Raw genomic sequence first — 17386 nt, forward strand, 5'->3', positions numbered from 1 at the left:
CCAAGAAATGTCTGGTTTTGTACTGTGCTGGCTCACAGTGTTGTGCCTGGGAGCCTTCATCCCTGGCTGCAGCCCCTACAGCTAGCGTGATGCTGAGGAATAATGTTATCTGCGATGGATGTTCCTTAAAATCAAGGACTGTGGCACAGAGCACTGCTGACACATTTATCTGACCTGGATATCATCACTCTGTTATTAGAATGAAATAGCATGACTGAGATTAACCTGCAAGTAGAGCTAACAACATGACGATTCATAATGATTCTTGCATTCCTTCAACAGAAAAAACTGCTTAGACAATCTAATGGATGAAGATGAGAAAGACAGGGCAAAGAGGTGAGCACTTCTTCTTTTATAACTCTGCTTAACTCGCGGTGAGCTTAATAGTGTTTGTTGCTGCAGAAGCTGTTTTATCCGTAATCAATTAATCAAAAAGAGAGAGGAAAAGAAAGCCAAGCGCAACTTGAAAAACTGCCATATCACAGATTCCTATTCCTGGCTACCCTGTAAGAGGAAAATAACTTAGCAATGTTTCCTGCAGAAATTGTCAAAAAAGCAGAGGCATTGATCGTTTTTTTCACAGTACTGCAGACCACGAGGATTGAAGAACCAACAACATACTCCTGCTGCTATAGCACATCATCCTAGCTCCCAGAGTGTATGAAATGTGTGTTGGTTTTGGTTGTTTTTTATAAGAAACATCTTGCAATAGACAAGTAACTTTAAAAACGTGGGTTTTTTTATATAATGTGTTGGTCACTTATTCAGCAATGCTTATCTAACAGTGATGGAAACACCCAGAAGTTACCTTCCTGACAGATAAAAACCTTTCAAAGTGCTGTGTCAGCCCGAAAGTGGCAGAAACATTTATTCACATCTCTTCTTCACTCCAGGATAAAGTCCCAGCTGATCCGTGGGCAGGAAATTGTTGTGAGCGCTTTGTGGGCAGGGGAAGGGTGTGCTTCAAGGCAGAAGAACCGTGGCAATCAAACGCTAATAACTGTCCAATCTGGCTGGCATCTGCAGTGTCACTAAAGCTGTTTGGAAGCATTTGTGGTTGTTGATTTTTTTTTCAATTTTATTTTTTTCTGGAAGCATTATCAATACTGCGGCCCACGGTTTAATTGCTTAAGAGGGAGCTGTCAGCTGCATGCATTTTTTCCCTTGGTTCCCCCTAATGAGAGTATTTCCAGTCCAGGCACAACAAGTTGATCCAGTTTCATCTCCTTTGATTCCTTCTCTGCTTCTTCCCTCCCTGCAGCTTTTTCTCACCAATATAGGTCAGCACACACCACTACCAAGCTCAACCACTCTCCTTTGCTCCTACCTCTAATTTGTGCATGCTACCGGGCCAATTGTGGCCGATAGAGAGTGCACGGGGCCCCAAGGAGTGTATGATACCGGTGCAGGCACCTGGGGTCAAGGAGGTGGTGAGCAGGAGGCAGCCAACCCCTGCCATCACTGCTTGGCACGCTTAAGTCCTGCCCGTTTTCAAGATATTAGCATTGTTGAGGAAAGAAGGTGCTAAATGAATACAGAGAGGACAAAAATAGGATAAGGCATATCCTCACAATCGGCAATTGTCATCACCATCTGGTGTGATTTTCATGCTGTTTGTTCGAGGACGGAATTTTTGTCATGCCCTGGGGCAGGTCTCCTCCAAGGTAGAATAAAAAAATTTATACCTTTTAGTATGTAAAAGGGAAATCACTTCCTTAGACCATAATTTAAGTACACTTTGGTATTTAGAAATAAATCTAAATTGGAAATTACATTTAAAATCATGAGAGGCTTCACCACAGTCTAAAGTTACTACAGTATACTAAAACCGCTAAGATTCATTTAAAAGCTACAATGTTTTCTTCCAAAGCTTTAAAGAAAGTCAAACGTGGGAGAAGCCACTGGCTGAACATGCTGCTGTTGTGCTCTGAAAACTGAGAGCTCTCATTTCGCCTGCACTGTAGGAGAAACAGCATCTTTGTTTTATTCTATTCAGCATGAGGAACAGGTCCCTCTAAGTGGAAAAGATAAGAGGGTGCAAAAAAAAAAAAAAAAAAAAAAAAAAAAAAAAAAGCAAGGAAAATTGCTCTCTTCTTCAATTTCTTGAGTAAAAAGTAGGTGAGACTGGAATTTCCTCGACGTAACTCGCTGAGGGTGGATCCAGGCCAGGAGCTGGGTGTCTCAAGTGAGAAGTGTGAGTAGCTCCCCCCATTTGCTATCAGCTTAGATTTCTTAGGCACATACAATCTGTACCATCCAGACATCCCGCCCATGCTGAGAAGAGTGGCCATCCTCCCTCGAGGACATGCATCTGTACTCTCACCTCTGGGCCAAGTGTTTCTTATTTGGCTGAGCTGCACAGCTCTTCCTTCAGGATACCGGTTATTTTGAGCTCTGCTCTGACTCCCTAAGGCACTACCTAACCTCATTCCAAACACTAAAATGTGGATACAGTGGCACCAAATTTGGCAACATTGAGGACCTCTTCAAGATGTATAGAACATCTTTTCTATTCTATTCTATTCTATTCTATTCTATTCTATTCTATTCTATTCTATTCTATTCTATTCTATTCTATTCTATTCTATTCCTAATTATATAATGCACTGGACAGCAAAGAGGGATGTGAAATTTAATGTAAAGTCACATTTCATTGTAAATCAGCGCAGTGCAACAGCTACTGGTCAACAAGTATCAGCCTCTCTTTAAGACAATAAGCAGCAAGTATACAAGAATAAAAATGGCTATTGAGAACACGTTTTAAATTGGTGGTTTTGATCTTTCTGAATTCAAGCTGTCCTGCATTGCCTTTAGCTGTATTCACTAAAAATCCAGATTTTATTCATACCGTGTCTCCTTCTTCCCCTTGGATATGCCATACATTTTTTCGGAGTAGCGAAGAGGGAGGAGAACTGGGACAAACAGTATGGAATTAAGACACAAACTGTTTTGGCTTACTGTAAATGATATGCCCTAGCAGTGAAGTAAACAAGGCGAGGGAATAATCTTCCAAGGGAAGTGATGAAAACTGCATTATTTAAGACATTTACAACTGGACTGAACAAAAGCATTTACAACTGTTCAGGGATAGTTTAGATGACCTAATTGTGGGTTTTTTCTCTTTTTTAGATTTAACTGTGATCATCGATTCAGATCTTGGTAGAGTTATTTCCACTAGAGCAGGTTTTTTATTTCCTTTGTGAATAAAAAGTCAAGTGTTAAAAATAGATACTTTATATTTCTGTCAAGGCATCTTTATATTTTGGCAAAGCAACCCTTTCCCTATAGATGGTTGGTGCTTTATTTTATTTTCAGGAGGATCAAGACCCTTTGAGCTTAAAATGAACTGAGGATTGAATTATGAGGAAGCAAAATGTTGATGTTCTTTAAGTCCCCTTGAACTGTACAGAAATAGGATAAGGATGGAGCTTTTCACATCTTGTTCTGACAGCCTTTTGCGCTGTAATAAGAGCAGGCTGGAATCAGTCAGGCAGCATCCACCCAATCTCTTGTGTTCCATGCTGTAAAATAATCAAGCATTGGCTTCTATCCAGTGCATCTCCAAGTGTGTTCAGGGTTGAGAGCAAGACAAACAAAAATTACCCCTCTGTCAGTAGTAACATCCAGAAGCCTCTGCAGTGATTTCTCTGCTGAAAATGTTTATTGCCATACTGGTCCTCAGGGGGACGTAAATGCCGGGCTAAATTCTGCTCTGATTTTCACCAGCATGTGTGCAGAGCTCCTTACAAGGTATAGCAGATTTAACTGGGACCGAGACACTCAGAAGGAGAACTGACCTCTTGGCTTTCCTGCCTACATGTAACCAGATTTTTAGATCTTTATGTAACTAGCAAAGCAAATATTGTCTGCTTGAGGACCTTTCAGAAGAACAAACAAACCTTCTGGGTCGTATTTATTTCTATTTTCACATGGCTACAGAAGTCCAGGAGATACCCTCCACACAGAGGGATCGTTGTATTCGTAGGGACCATTCAGAAACCTTCCCTTGTGTATAGCTTGATATGCATGTATATTTAAAAAGAAAAAATAAAAAGAAATAATAATTAAAAAGTGCATAAGCTGAAAAGATGACCAACAGCTTAATGATAATATTTTGAAGGTGCCAAAACACCCCAGATGAAGTCAGGTCCTTTCTTTCTATGAGCTCTTGAAATACAGCAGCAGAAGTAGGCTTTCTCAGAGGAGTCAGCAACCAAAGCAGTCAGGACTGGCAGAGAAAGCTGCAGAGCCCCCATTTTACACCTGAGGAGTTGGGCCACCATGACCGTAAGCAATTTGCCCAGTGCCATGCAGACATTATGGGCAAGGGGACCCCTGCTAGCACTTCAGAGCCCCCAGGTCTGGGGACACATCCTTGCCCTCACGACCTTGGAGACTGAGCTAGGTGGCACATGAACCAGATGGCAGCTGCTAAGGTCCTTGATCTGAATGACTAGGAGGCAACAGCCCCATGGCTCTCCATATGCCAACTTAGAGGTAACCAGAGGACCTGTGCAAAGCAGGCAGGTTGTCCTAGCTGGACCCCATTCCAGTGCAGTGGCTGAGCTGAAGGACTGGGGTCTCTCTCTCCTCTTAAAACTCCACAGATGGCTATGCCCCATAGTTTAATCAGTCCCCACTCTTCTTTATGAATGGTTTGCCCAACTGATAGTGTTGGAGAAGCCCCGTTTCCTCTTGTTTTGTGTGGACTTTCAAGATGCTGTGTGTGCCTAGGAGACAGACAGAGCTCCTTCACCCGCAGGCCTAATGCTGACCTGATAGGCTTGTCCAAACAGCACCCAGAAGAAGCACAGAAGGGTGAGCATCTCCCTGATGGGCTCTAAAAGGGGTATAGAGACAAGAGCAGGAGGTGAGAATCGTTGCCTCCTACTTGTCTCTACAGCTTTGCTAAAGGCCAGCACAGATCTTCACATGGTGAGGCACGCAGCAAGCTAATTTCCATGTGTATACATTGCAAAAAGGACATGCATGAGGATTTTTCTTCTCTCTCTGCTCATCTTTTTTTTTTTTTTTCCCCTGTCTACAGGGCTTCGCGTAACAAGTCTGAGAAGAAGAGGCGTGATCAGTTCAATGTTCTCATCAAAGAGCTCAGCTCCATGCTTCCAGGCAACACCCGCAAAATGGACAAAACTACTGTGCTGGAAAAAGTCATTGGCTTTCTGCAGAAACACAATGGTAAGAGTTACTGCAGCTCGTCACGCACTTGCCAAACGGCATTACAATATTGTTTCCTTCAGTGATTATCAAAATGGCTCAAGGGGCCTAAAAGTGCCAATGTAAGGTATATTTTTTTCTATCTCATAGCTTCTAAAAAGATAATTTGCAGGCACAGTGCTGCCCAAATCCATCTCTTCAGCTGCTCGTTAGTTGAGAATGGCTCTCAACCTGCTAGGGGAGGAGACAAACGTCAGGAACTGAGGCAGCATATGTGAAGAAGAGAGATGCTTTGAGCAAGAGGGATCTGGGGCCAGAGGGGAGATTCCCTTCCTTGAAAATGGCCATATTGAACAAAACAAAGCATTCACCCCAACTTCTCTAGAGAAAAGTGCCAGGAAGCAATCTGACCAGCCTCCTGCTCCTCAGTGGGCTGTTTGTGACTCAATTTCCACAGAGAGCAGAAGATTCAGGCCACAAAAGCCCCATTTTTTTTGAAGTTGGTGTTGGCACATTGCATCCATAGGTAGCTGACATGCTTTACCTGGCTTGCCCAAGCAGAAAGCTATTGCACATTTGCTCAGTGTGCAGTTGCAATGGTCAAGTTTGGCCTTGGAAAACCAGGAGCTTATTTTAAAATGCACACAGCGGTGACAGTGAAGTGTCTTAGAAAGTGCCCTCACCGCAAAGGACATTTCCGGCCCTGCTGCTCTAGTCCCTTTGTTTTAGTTTCCAGTCAGTATGAGAAGCACACGCAGCAGGTTTCCTGATGCATGGACATCCTCCAGCAGCAAAAAAATAAATAATAATAATAATAATAAAAAAATAAACAGCTGAAGTGCTTCTTCCCTATAAATCAGAGCACTGGTTTAAAATGGGGCCCTCTTGCTCTGCTCCCTTGAGGAAGAGGATGAAGCTTCAACCAGTGACTATGGGGAATGTTCCTGGCCCCTCAAAGAAGAGAAGGTTCTTGTCAGCATCAGCTGGCTTGCCTTTGCTCATCAGCCTCTCCCACCCTGGAGATGCTCTGGGGGAAATGGAAAAGAACATAAAAACTCGTGTATCATGACTCCCAACATAATGGAGTCGCAAATGTCAAACTTACTGAGGAAATAATTATAGTGATTCTGTTGTTAGAGCAAAGTTTCTCTCTAAATGATTTTATTTTTGCCATAGACTAGGTGATTTTATAGGGGAGGGCATGACTAGGACATCTCAAAGTTTGATAATTGTATATACCTATTAAAAAGTGACAGTAATAACATATCTTTTTTTTTTTTTAGCTGCCCAGGGCAGAGTAAAGGAAAATGTGAATATGTTCAATTATAAGAGCCAGGCAAAGAACAATCTCACAGGGCTTGAAACATTGTAGACAAGTGCAGCTGATAGCCCAAATAATTTACGCCAAAAGGCACTTCATTTCTAAAACAACTAGGTAAAAGAAATCTAACAGTCACAACTCCTGCCACAGCAACTGGGTCAAACTACAACTGGTTTTGTGCACTTGCTAAAAACAGTAAATGTCTATTTTTAAACTAGATTAGTAGTCACACAATATAATACAAAGCATAACAGTTTAAAGTTGATTATCTGCAGCATAGTTTGGATCTGGTTTATTCAATCATATTTCCCTTTCACTTAGTAGGCTAAACCAAGATTTTAGTTATAACAGAGGAATGGGTCAATTTTTAGATTTTGTTTTGTTTTGTAAACAGTCTCTTTCTTCATAATCCACAGAATCTCCCAAATCTCCAGTAATTCTTCCAGCAGTTGATGTTTTGTGTGTATCAGCTTTTCCAAGCTATGGCCCTGCCGAAAGCAGCCTCTATTTTGAGACTACATAATAAAAATCTGACTGGGGCTGATGGCTCTTTTTCCTTCGCCTGGTTTTGAAATCTCCCTGTAAGACCATCCCAGCAGTGCTGAGCTGCTGTGCTACCCGTGACAGCCCCCAGCAGTGCAGAAAGCGAGCTGAACAAGCTGCGTCTCCACTCAGAAAGCTCAGACGAAGGCTTTCGTTTATTTCTAGGAGATGACATGCACAGGCACTGTTATAAATTTACCATCTTTAATATCATTGAGCCACTTTCGTTTCTCCAGCCAGTTTGCCTGTGTGCTCAGAATAGGGAGCATTGGGTATTACACGCTCTGTAAGTGTTAATCAATAGGATTAATTAGCAGGCGGCACTGAAAGGAGAAGACAGGCTGCTCTCAGCATCCCTTCCCTACAGTGCTGAATGAGGAAGCACTTTTAGAGAAGCAGAGTGAGCAGTGAATAAAACCCGTGCCAACCTCCCTAAATTATAAGATCTGCCCCCATAACATCGTCTGACAAGTCTGGTAATGCCTTGCTCGGGTAAAGCTAACACAAGTCACCGTGTTTTGGAGGAAACGGCTTGCCACAGTACACCCAGCTCTCCCTGGTATGGTGCCAGTTTCACTGCAAACACATGATGTGTCACGCCAGCGTGCCCACACTCCTCCATGGAAAGCTCTCAGGCTCCAGGTGTCCACTGGCTGCTGCTGGCCAGGCTTGGCCAACAGCTGGGTCATCCTCATGGGCATCCTCCGTGAGCTCATGGAGGACACAGAGGATGCCCATGAGGGCATGAGTACAGGAGACCCCCATCAGACGGGATTTGGGATGAGACACTGCTGATCCATCCCTTCTCCATGCACCATGCAAGGCTGGTGCCAACATCCAGGTATCGCTTGTGTTTTGGAGAATGGAAAAATTCATTTGCTGTATGGGGTTATGAAGCTCTGGGGTTTCTCTGAAAGAGGTTACCTGCTGCTTCTCATTTGGTACAGTAGCTGCAGGCTGAACTCTAGCTCTCTGGCATCCTAATCTGGAAAAATCAAATTGTAAATACCAATTTGGCATATGCCGATCCTTGTCTTAATTTTCATTTTCTGCAAACAGTTTTGATCTTTTCTGCAAACTGTTTTTTGATCTTTTGATCAATCCCTAAATAATGCTGATAGAGGCCAATGGCTAGGTGAGTACAAGCTCCCACAGAAGTCAGTTCAAGCTGAGTTGAATAAAAACAGAGGAAAAAGCTCCAGATTTGGGCCCAGCTTAGACAGTCATTATTCTCTCACTCTGTATGCAAAACCCGTGCTCGAAAACTACAATTTTTGAATATAGAGGAGATTTCTATCTTTTCAGCAATTTACATATAGTCTTGCAAGATACAATTTTCTTTGATTTTTTTTTTTTTTTTAAATGAAGTGTTTTATTTGTCTAGAAGTCTCTGCACAGACGGAGATTTCTGAAATTCAGCAGGACTGGAAGCCTTCATTCCTCAGCAACGAAGAATTCACCCAGCTGATGTTGGAGGTGAGCATGCGTGTAGCTTCACTAATTTTGTCAAGCCATTGTGGAACAAAGCGTGGTTGGCAGTTCCAAGAAGGCAAGCTTCAGTTATCAGTGTTTGACCATCAGGCAAAGCCAGGGGTTGGAGTTGGTGTGTGATGTTGGTTTTCACCCTGGTACCAGCAGCGCCATTGCACCGTGCTGCCGTGGCCTGCAGAGGTGCAGACAGGGCTCCAAGAAATGCAATCCAGAAAGGGGATTCAAAGCACACTTTACATTTTGTTCTTTACAACTAGAGGTGAGGGAAAGGGCAGGCAGCAGTTTTTCCCCTGTTCTCGTAATGCATTATTATTGCCTAATATTTATGCAAGAGTAGCACCTAAAAAGCAGCGGTGTCACGTCCCTTTAGTGCTAGGTGCTGTACAACCAGATAAAAACTGACAGCTCCTGCTGGCTTGATGCGGTTAATACTACCACTGTAATGAATTTCCAGGCCCTTATCAAACACTTTTTATTCTAATAGGGAGCAGGGTTATTTTGCAATGATAGGTTTTAAATTATCTTTAAATTACACCATAGGTGCTTTTAACACTAGCTGTGATTTGAAGGGAGGTGACTCAATGGCGTTTATGCACGTTCGAGATGAAATGCAAATGAGCTGCTAAAATGTGTTTTTCGCTCCTGGTAACAGCCAGAACCTTCTTCTACAATGATCATCTCCCATCCAAACCAGGCAGAGGTTGCCGAGCCCCCTTCCTCAGCCTTTGCATTTGGTGGTGATGAGACCCACAGGTTCAGGGCTGAGGGATTGCTCATGCTGCAACCACAACTGCTGACTCCCATTTCAGTGCACGGGAACCTGATATACATCACTCCTTCAGTTTGCATTAAAACATCTCCCCCAGAAAGCAAGACACTAGCAGATGTCTTGACTCTTGATTGCATTTGTATCAGCCACACAGTTTTAGAGTAAAACTCTTGCTTTTGGTTTTCTAGCTTATAAGCCACCTTCTTACGACTGTGATTTTCCATGCCCTTCATGATAACATTGGGTATTGGGATGTCCTGTTGAGCCAGCTGTTCATTATTTGCTTCTTCTTTTTGCCCTTCCTCTAATCTTATTTTATTAGCAGTTGGACAAGACTGCTTGAAGTTTTTCCTGTTCTGTTATTAAAAACGGGAAGGATTTTTTCAAGCGTTAATTCAAAAGAATCAAAGCATATATAACCACAGTAATAATACAGCAGCTTTCCAGAAAACAGTGTTTTCTTCCTTCATGAAAAGACTGTCATCAGGTCATATAGGAGTGGGCACTAGGATCTGTTTGTCCATCTACAACTGTTGCAGTAGTGAAATCTCTGATAAGAGATCTGACGTCTTAGTGTTGGAAGGACTAGTTGCAAGTAAATAAAAATAAAATTATGTACGCATACATTAACTTGATTTTACCACAAAATTCTGATGTGAGTCACTTTGTATAATTTGCATTGGATATGAAATAAAGACTTGATTTAAAAAAGAAAAAAAAAAAAAGGAAAAAAAAAAAGGAAAAGAAAGAAAGAAAAACCTTCACCATAGTAACATGCACAATCCAGCTGCCTTGTGAAACCACTGCTCTCTTCTATGGGTTAACAGCTATCATGCTTTTCAGAAAACAGCTTGAATATACTATACTAAAGGAAAAAAAAAAAAAAAAAAAAACATATCCTGTGCACTTAGATTAACAAAATAAAACTAACTATAGCAGCTGGAGGGTTTTCAGAGATGCTAAACACACACTCTTCTGCTGGGGTATAAGTTATTGACCTGCTTTTCAAAGGATTGTAGCACCAGCAGATTCCCATTGACTTAAATAGTTGTGGGTGCTCAGCATTCTCTGGGAAAATGAACATATGTTTGTGTCTTTATTCAAGGCTTTGTGCTTTCCTTTTTTTACGAAACAATTAGCATTTCTAGTGTTCTCCGAATTCCTTCCCTTATTGAAGTCAGTGGGGGGGCAAGATGCTCTATGGCTTGGCTAGAAGGATCAACTTGGGGCCCTGCTTGGAGGGATGCCTGGATTCACAGGCAGGTTTTGTAACTTCATGCCACCCCAGCCAGGCAATACACCTGTCTTAGGAACAGGTATTTCCTCTGGAGCATACCCAAACCCTCTTCTGCTTCAATCATGCTTATGGTGCTCATACTGCTCAGCTGTGGCAGTCAACATCAACCCCGGGGCCACCAGTAAACCAACAGAAAGGACACGGGCCTGCTCCACCTGAAGGCACCAGGATCTTCACCTGTGATTCCTTAAGTGCAATGGGAAGGTTTTGGTATCATCTCTGAGCACCTAATATTGCCTTTGATTTTTTATTTTTATATTTTTTGGGGGGAGTGTGATTCTGCTCAGAGTAGGTGAGATGTAGCTCAAGATCTGGAAATCTACCTAGATTTAACTTTGAATAAGGTTTAGCTCAAATCCTTGCGGCTCAGAATAAAGAAGAAACTAATTTTGAAGTGAAAGCACTGCCGCGCAGAGCGCTGTCACTCACTGCAGTCCTGGGCGTGAGAGCGCTTACCGCAAGGTGGGACCTAAGCAAGGAAGAAGCTCTGCAGAAGGGGGAATTTCTCTTTGAATGAGTAATCCAATACCATGACCTTTAAAATAAATCACTCAATTAAAAGGCAGGCTAAGGATTATTTGATCATTTGCATTGCTTTTACTTACATGAAAGCCCAGCCATACACAACGTTACATTAATACAAACTGAGATTTATGGGTTTTGCAGAGAACTACCATTTTGAGATAGGGCTGCATCCTTTCATCGTCCTTTGATATTTACACAGAGCTCAAATGTTCATTTTAATAACTTCCAAGGGATCCAGTCTTAGTCATTTTGCATTATTAAAATGTGTGATTAATTTAAAAACTGAGACATGAAATGTTCCTGTGAGCCCTTTGTTGCTTCAATAGTAGGTTTTACTAGACTACAAAGAACGTTGTAAAAGTTAAATCAGACTGTAAAATCAGAGAATTACTGTTCTGCAACTTGAGATAACATTCCTACGACTCAATAACCACACAGCGCTGAAGTAAAACAGGTTTGATCAACATGCAGCAAGACACGCTGTTTACACCCCTCTTTCCTCCTAAAGCACTCTCCGCTTGTACGTTTTCCTTAGGCATTAGATGGCTTCATCATCGCAGTAACCACAGGTGGGAGCATCATCTACGTGTCTGACAGCATTACTCCTCTTCTAGGGCACTTGCCGGTGAGTAACTACGGCATAAGCTTTCCTACTAAAAACCATGGGATCGGGCCCTGCAGTTTTTAGAAATGGACACACAAAAAAAAAGTGGGGGCTGGGATGGGAAGGATGTTTTCCTGCAAATCCGGAGAGGGTTTTTTTGTCCCTGCGTTATGCCGGTCGCCGCTGTTGATCAGCTCTGCTCCCTTTCAGTATGATTCATGCACTTCAGGTTTTTGTTGCTATGAGGCACTTGGGTCTGAATGGAAAAAGCTCTGCGGGAATACTCTGGCCAGGGGAGGGACGGGGTGACCTGGCTGATCTTTTTCCATCTCTGATTTCTAAGCTAGTGAGAACAGCACCAGTGCCTCTGGCAGCCTGGCGAGGAGCGTGGTAAGGGCTTTATTCTGCTCCAGGGAGGCAGAGGACAAAACCCCGCTGAATTCAGAGGGGTGGGAGTTAGCTGGTGGCTGCTGCTCATTGAGGCTGCTCCCCCAGCTACCTTGGGTTTCCCCAGGTGAGCACACCCTGCTCCCAGGTGATGCTTCATGCTGGGATCAGGCACACACAGCTGCTTTATCTGTGGGTCTTGCTCTTGGATACGCTCCTGTGTCTGCTGGGCTGGGCTGCAGGAGCAGCACAGAGGGACTGCTCTGGACCCTGCTCCTGTTGCTAAGGCTGCTCTAGGAGAAATGGCACAGTAATTAAGGATTAATGCAAACGCTCATTTTTTAGTAGCTTGGTCTCAAATAAATGCATGCCCAGGAGAAAAAAATAGCTGCCAAATCATTATTGCACCACCCCCATCCCATGTTCTTAGGAAAATTACAATTATCTTTCTCTCGTTTACTTTTTCACCAAATACGTGCTATGTTTTCCACCCAGCCAAATGTATTTCACACACGCTACCTTGCTGTAATACGAACAAAAATTATTTTCTTCTGAGGCGAAAGGAACTTGATGAAAGGCGGCAGCTCCCGGTAAATGCAAGAATATTGCTATGCAACAACAGATTGAACTGAATCTATCTATTTCAGTTTTCTTTAATCCTCAACAGTTGAGAAGCCCAGTGGTTGACTATTTTCTGACATTTGTCTTCACTTCAAAGGCAGAGAGAGCCCTGTCCTGCATGCAAACTGCTGTGTTTTCATGTGCTTTCTGATTTCCACGGAATTTCTTTGGTTTGGCTTGTGGTTTTTTTCATGGTTTGGGTGTTTCATGCTTCCTTCCAAATATTGATCTTAGTGAACGTGGTAGATCTGCTCAGGAAATGACTGCTCTTCAGGAGGGTCACTTATTTCAGGCCCTGTCCCTAAAACTGCAAGGTTACCTCTGTAACTGCTTCCATCACCTGGCTAAACATGGATGGATTCAGGTCCATAATTCCTGAGTTGAACCATCAAAAACTAGACTGGTTTTCCCTCCCAGAACCATGCCTCATGTGGTAATCTTGCCCAGTATCCAGCCCAAAATGATGACAAGGATGAGCAGGATTATCTAGTCATGCTGAAGAAGAACACAGGGACCAGCCTGGAGGCAGAGGCAGGAGTCCCCACAGACCTGCTCAGAGCTGATGAAGAAATAATGGCCAAGCACTGCCCCACCAACTTGTGGAGCACATTGTGCATCCCAGAGACAGCAACTGAACAAGCAATGATGGCTTCTGCCTGCCCGAGGTGTGCCAATTGCTATGCCCATGGGCAGAGGCCCAACTGAGCGTGCAGTGAGGTGTTCACCAGGCATTTTAATCCTGTGCTGTCCTTTCTATGTGTCTTCTTAAGTTTTAAAACTGATCAGAGTGCTATCTGGAAAATTTTTATCACTTATTTTGTGTACCTCCAGGATCTATTTGGAAGCTAAATTCAGTCACTGCTTGAGAGACAAAATACCAATTCTTTCTCCTCTGTGGCTGCAGGGAAAAAAAAAAAAAAAAAAAAAAAAAAAAAAAAAGAGAGAGAGAGAAAGAAAGAAAAAAAAAAAGATACTCTGCAAATCTGCTGCTTTGAGCCCTGAAAGGAAAGCATAACTGGACAGAGCATGGAGCAGGGCTCTCTGAGGGCCCCTATCAAGAAATCTGATGTATTTTCTTTCATTAAAATCATGAAAGACTCTGGTGCTGAGAACAAATATATCCAATTCTCTTTAATACAGCTTCCCTAAGTTCCATGGAGCATTTTCAAACACCGGCTGCCTCCGTGGTAATTCTAAATAGTCTGTTATTACAAGATTTGGAGGCTACTCCTAGGGTCGGCTGATGTAAAGAGAGGTTTATCTCATGTGGTAAGACTGACTTTAGCTAAAGTAAAGTGAACTCCTGTAAATCCAGTCACAACTCATGGCATTTAGCAGTCAGATGACATGTTACACCCCCAAAAACAGGCAGATTTCTGAAGGGGGGTCCTCCCTCTTCCCTGCCCGGCTCAGTGAAACAATTAAACACAGGTGTCAGAGTGGCAACTTCCAACATACAGGAGGAGACAGCTTTCCCATGGGCATTGCCTGTCCATGGACTCAGCCAGAAGGTGCTGCATCTGCTCATGGACCAGGACAGTGGTGTCCATCTCACCCAGCTTTAGTCCCATAGCTGAGGGACCCCTGATGTTGATCAAGAAGGTGATAGTGCCAAGGCAGGAGTCCTGGCAGGGCTGAGCTCCTACCAAGGGCTCTTTCTCCCCGTTGGCTCCCAGGTGAATTTTAGGCAGCTGCTCTGCTATAGTGGGTGCTTTAGTTAATTGTCAAAAGTAGAGAAATCCAGCGCCTTATAGTGTACTAGAGTTTTGTACACTGTGCTGCTGTTACATAGGGTAGCAATGGGCATCATTGCAAGATATACAGATTGATATAGCAATACAAGAGGTCAAATCCCAGCACACAAGAGAACTATCTTGATTTTTTGGTTGCTGGGAAAGAATCCTGTCCCATTTGCAGTCTTCCCTGTCCTGTTGTGACCCTGTTACACAGTTACCCTGTGTGTTTTTTTCCTACAGCAAAATTATTCATCATATTTCCTCCTTGTCCACCTCCAAAAAAAACAGTGGATATCTGATGAAAGAGCCCCATTTTGGAGTATGGCTATTTTGTTCAAAGTACGCAGACATTTAAGCTGTGCATCAAATGATTACAAAGCTTGGGGCAGATTTATTGTGTATTCTTTTTGGAGCTGACCAGCATCCATTTACACAAAGGTGTTGTTTCTTTTCTGCCATAGCTATCAGGAATAAATTCTCGGAAGTTTCTGTTAGCAGGATCCACAGATTTGAAGGTACAGTGAGGATTCAAATCTTAGCAGCATAAATATGCATTAATGTAGTTCATGTAACCACTTTACCCACAGTCACTGTAATTTATCATTTACCGGCTTTGCCTGTCTCACTCGGCAACGCTTTGTGCCTATGTCTGCCGGCGGGGCAAGAGCTGCCCATAGCAGAGGAATTAGATAAAATTACAAATTTTACCCCTCCAACTGATGCATTTCTGTCCATGGTGATCCAATGTTGTCCACCTCTCCTGTCACCTGTTTGCCATGACACCAGATGGCTGCATTTTGGGTTTGGTGCAGAATTAACTCTGATTAGCTTGCCTGATATTTCCTACAGCCCCAGTGAGACTGTAGAATATTTACTTCCTTCTTTATGTTTGATGTGTCAATATATTATTGATTGGCATATTGATCCAAGAATATTGTTGTATTCCTGAGCTGTATGAGCCCCAGAAATTGTTTTGTGCACAGCTCTACAGGAGTGCCTAACCTCTGCAGGGATAGAGTTGTGAAAGACATGAAGAAGTAGATCCCACTTTCCTACCCACAAATAATAATAAGAAGAATAATAAAATAAAAAAGTTGGCATTTTCCAACAGAAAAGATGCCCAAAAAAAAATAGAAAAAAAAAAATTGGACATAGTACATGATGGAGGCAAATAGTATAAATGCCAGGACTTGCAAATTAGTGAAATCAATGAATAGATGGTGCTCCTGGCAGCAGATTGCTCTGATGGGTGGGCGGAATGAAAGCCTCCTGCAACTCCTACTGCACACAGAGTCGCAGGCCCCTATGGATATGATCTTAAACAGAAGAGACACTGTAAAACTTGGTCACAATATGGAAACAAAAGGCAGCGCAGAATCACAGCACCACAGAGGGGCTGAGGCTGTTGGGGCCCTCTGGAAGCCACCAGGCCCCAGCCCTGCTCCAGCAGGGCCACCCAGCGCAGGCTGCCCAGGCCCATCTCCAGGCGGCTTTTGGAGATCCCCAAGGAGGAGACCCCACAGCCTCTCTGGGCAGCCTGTGCCAGGGCTCCTCACCCGCACAGCACAGAAGTGCTCCTGGGGCTCAGGGGGAGCCTCCTGGGGGCCTGTTTGTGCCCAGTGACCCCTGTCCTAGGGCTGGGCACCTCTGAAAGTACAACCTCAGGTGACTGCCAAAGTGATGGTGAATGTGAGGAGCGGTCACAGCTCACACAGGGTGCAGAGGAGGCCCTGCATACAGCTGCGAGCAGGTCCTTCCAGTCCTCCTGCAGCTACTGCTGAGTGGATGGGAGATTAATTAACCCTCATGACACTTGTGTGAAGCTGGTGGATAAGCATCATTATCTCACATTTACAGGTAGAAAAGGATTGGGAAGGAAAAATTACTTTTCTGATACTGTGCCATAAGCCTTGAACTGCACTCAGCACAGCAGTTTCTCTTCAGGTGCTCTTTCTTCATGTGTCCACAATTACATGGACAATGTAAAATATTTTGTATGAATATAACGTTGATACATATATGTAAAACTGAATCACACACAGTATCAATTGGATGCATATTAAGATATGTACAAAAGTAATGAAAATTATTTTCAAGCATTCTTCACAAAGGGGATATTCAAGTAATGAGCATATGTAATAAATCCTTGCAGTTGAATAAATTAATATATTATTGCATCAAGGTCAGGGTACAAACTGTCACACTGATTTTCCAAGTATACTCACCACATCTCCCCAATCTAAATAGGAAATCCACACAGAACAGCAGGCTTGAGTGGAAAGCAGAGGGAAACCGAAGTGTAATCTTAAGTAAATACATAAATAAATGATGATGATTAATAACTTGCCAGTCTCATACAGAGCTAACACATTTTCAGCATGAACATACAGTCTGAAAGCAGCTGCTCTGATGACACACGAAGCTGTGTCAGTATGCCAGCTCAGCCCGAGGTAGTCTCCAGTGAGATGAATGTGAGTTAATGCCATTAGAGGGTTACTTTATCTCAAAACTTCCTTTCAGATATGCTTCTCTAGCATTAGGTTTGTCACTGTGCTGAATACAGGGAGACTTTTTTTCTTGGTAACCCGGTGACAGACTCGTGTTCATCATGGGCTGGTCATGGCCTTTTGCACAGACTATTCTCCTCTTTCTGTTCCCAAATCTCACTACCAGCGGCATAGCTCCCTCCTAGATGTTGGAAGCATTTCAGGTTCCTACCGGGTGGCTGTGAGGCAGGAGGCACCTGGGCATTCAGCCCACAGCTGGCCAGAGGCCTCATGCTGATGGCACCATGAACTTCCCATACCAGGCAAATTGCACTGCTGAAAAGCAATGTCTGGTGCAGGACATCACCTTCTCTCTGCTCCCAACTGGCTGCCCTGCCATCTAGGATGCAGAAAGGGGAGAGAAAGGGCTG

General features: G+C 43.3%; 1 protein-coding gene across 2 annotated transcripts in view; it reads left to right on the top strand.

Annotated features, from left to right (window-relative positions):
- Positions 1 to 285: 285 nt before the first annotated feature.
- NPAS2 (neuronal PAS domain protein 2) overlaps positions 286 to 17386 on the top strand; it is a 50576-nt gene continuing 33475 nt past the window's right edge. For both annotated transcript variants that reach the window (XM_032208095.1, XM_032208094.1), the window contains exons 1-4: positions 286 to 336; positions 5048 to 5196; positions 8424 to 8515; positions 11657 to 11746. In XM_032208095.1, the coding sequence (XP_032063986.1) occupies positions 305 to 336; positions 5048 to 5196; positions 8424 to 8515; positions 11657 to 11746 (363 nt within the window). In that variant the 5' untranslated portion in view covers positions 286 to 304. The remainder of the gene's footprint in view (positions 337 to 5047; positions 5197 to 8423; positions 8516 to 11656; positions 11747 to 17386) is intronic.

Source organism: Aythya fuligula, chromosome 1 (assembly GCF_009819795.1).
Source record: "Aythya fuligula isolate bAytFul2 chromosome 1, bAytFul2.pri, whole genome shotgun sequence".
NCBI lineage: Eukaryota > Metazoa > Chordata > Aves > Anseriformes > Anatidae > Aythya > Aythya fuligula.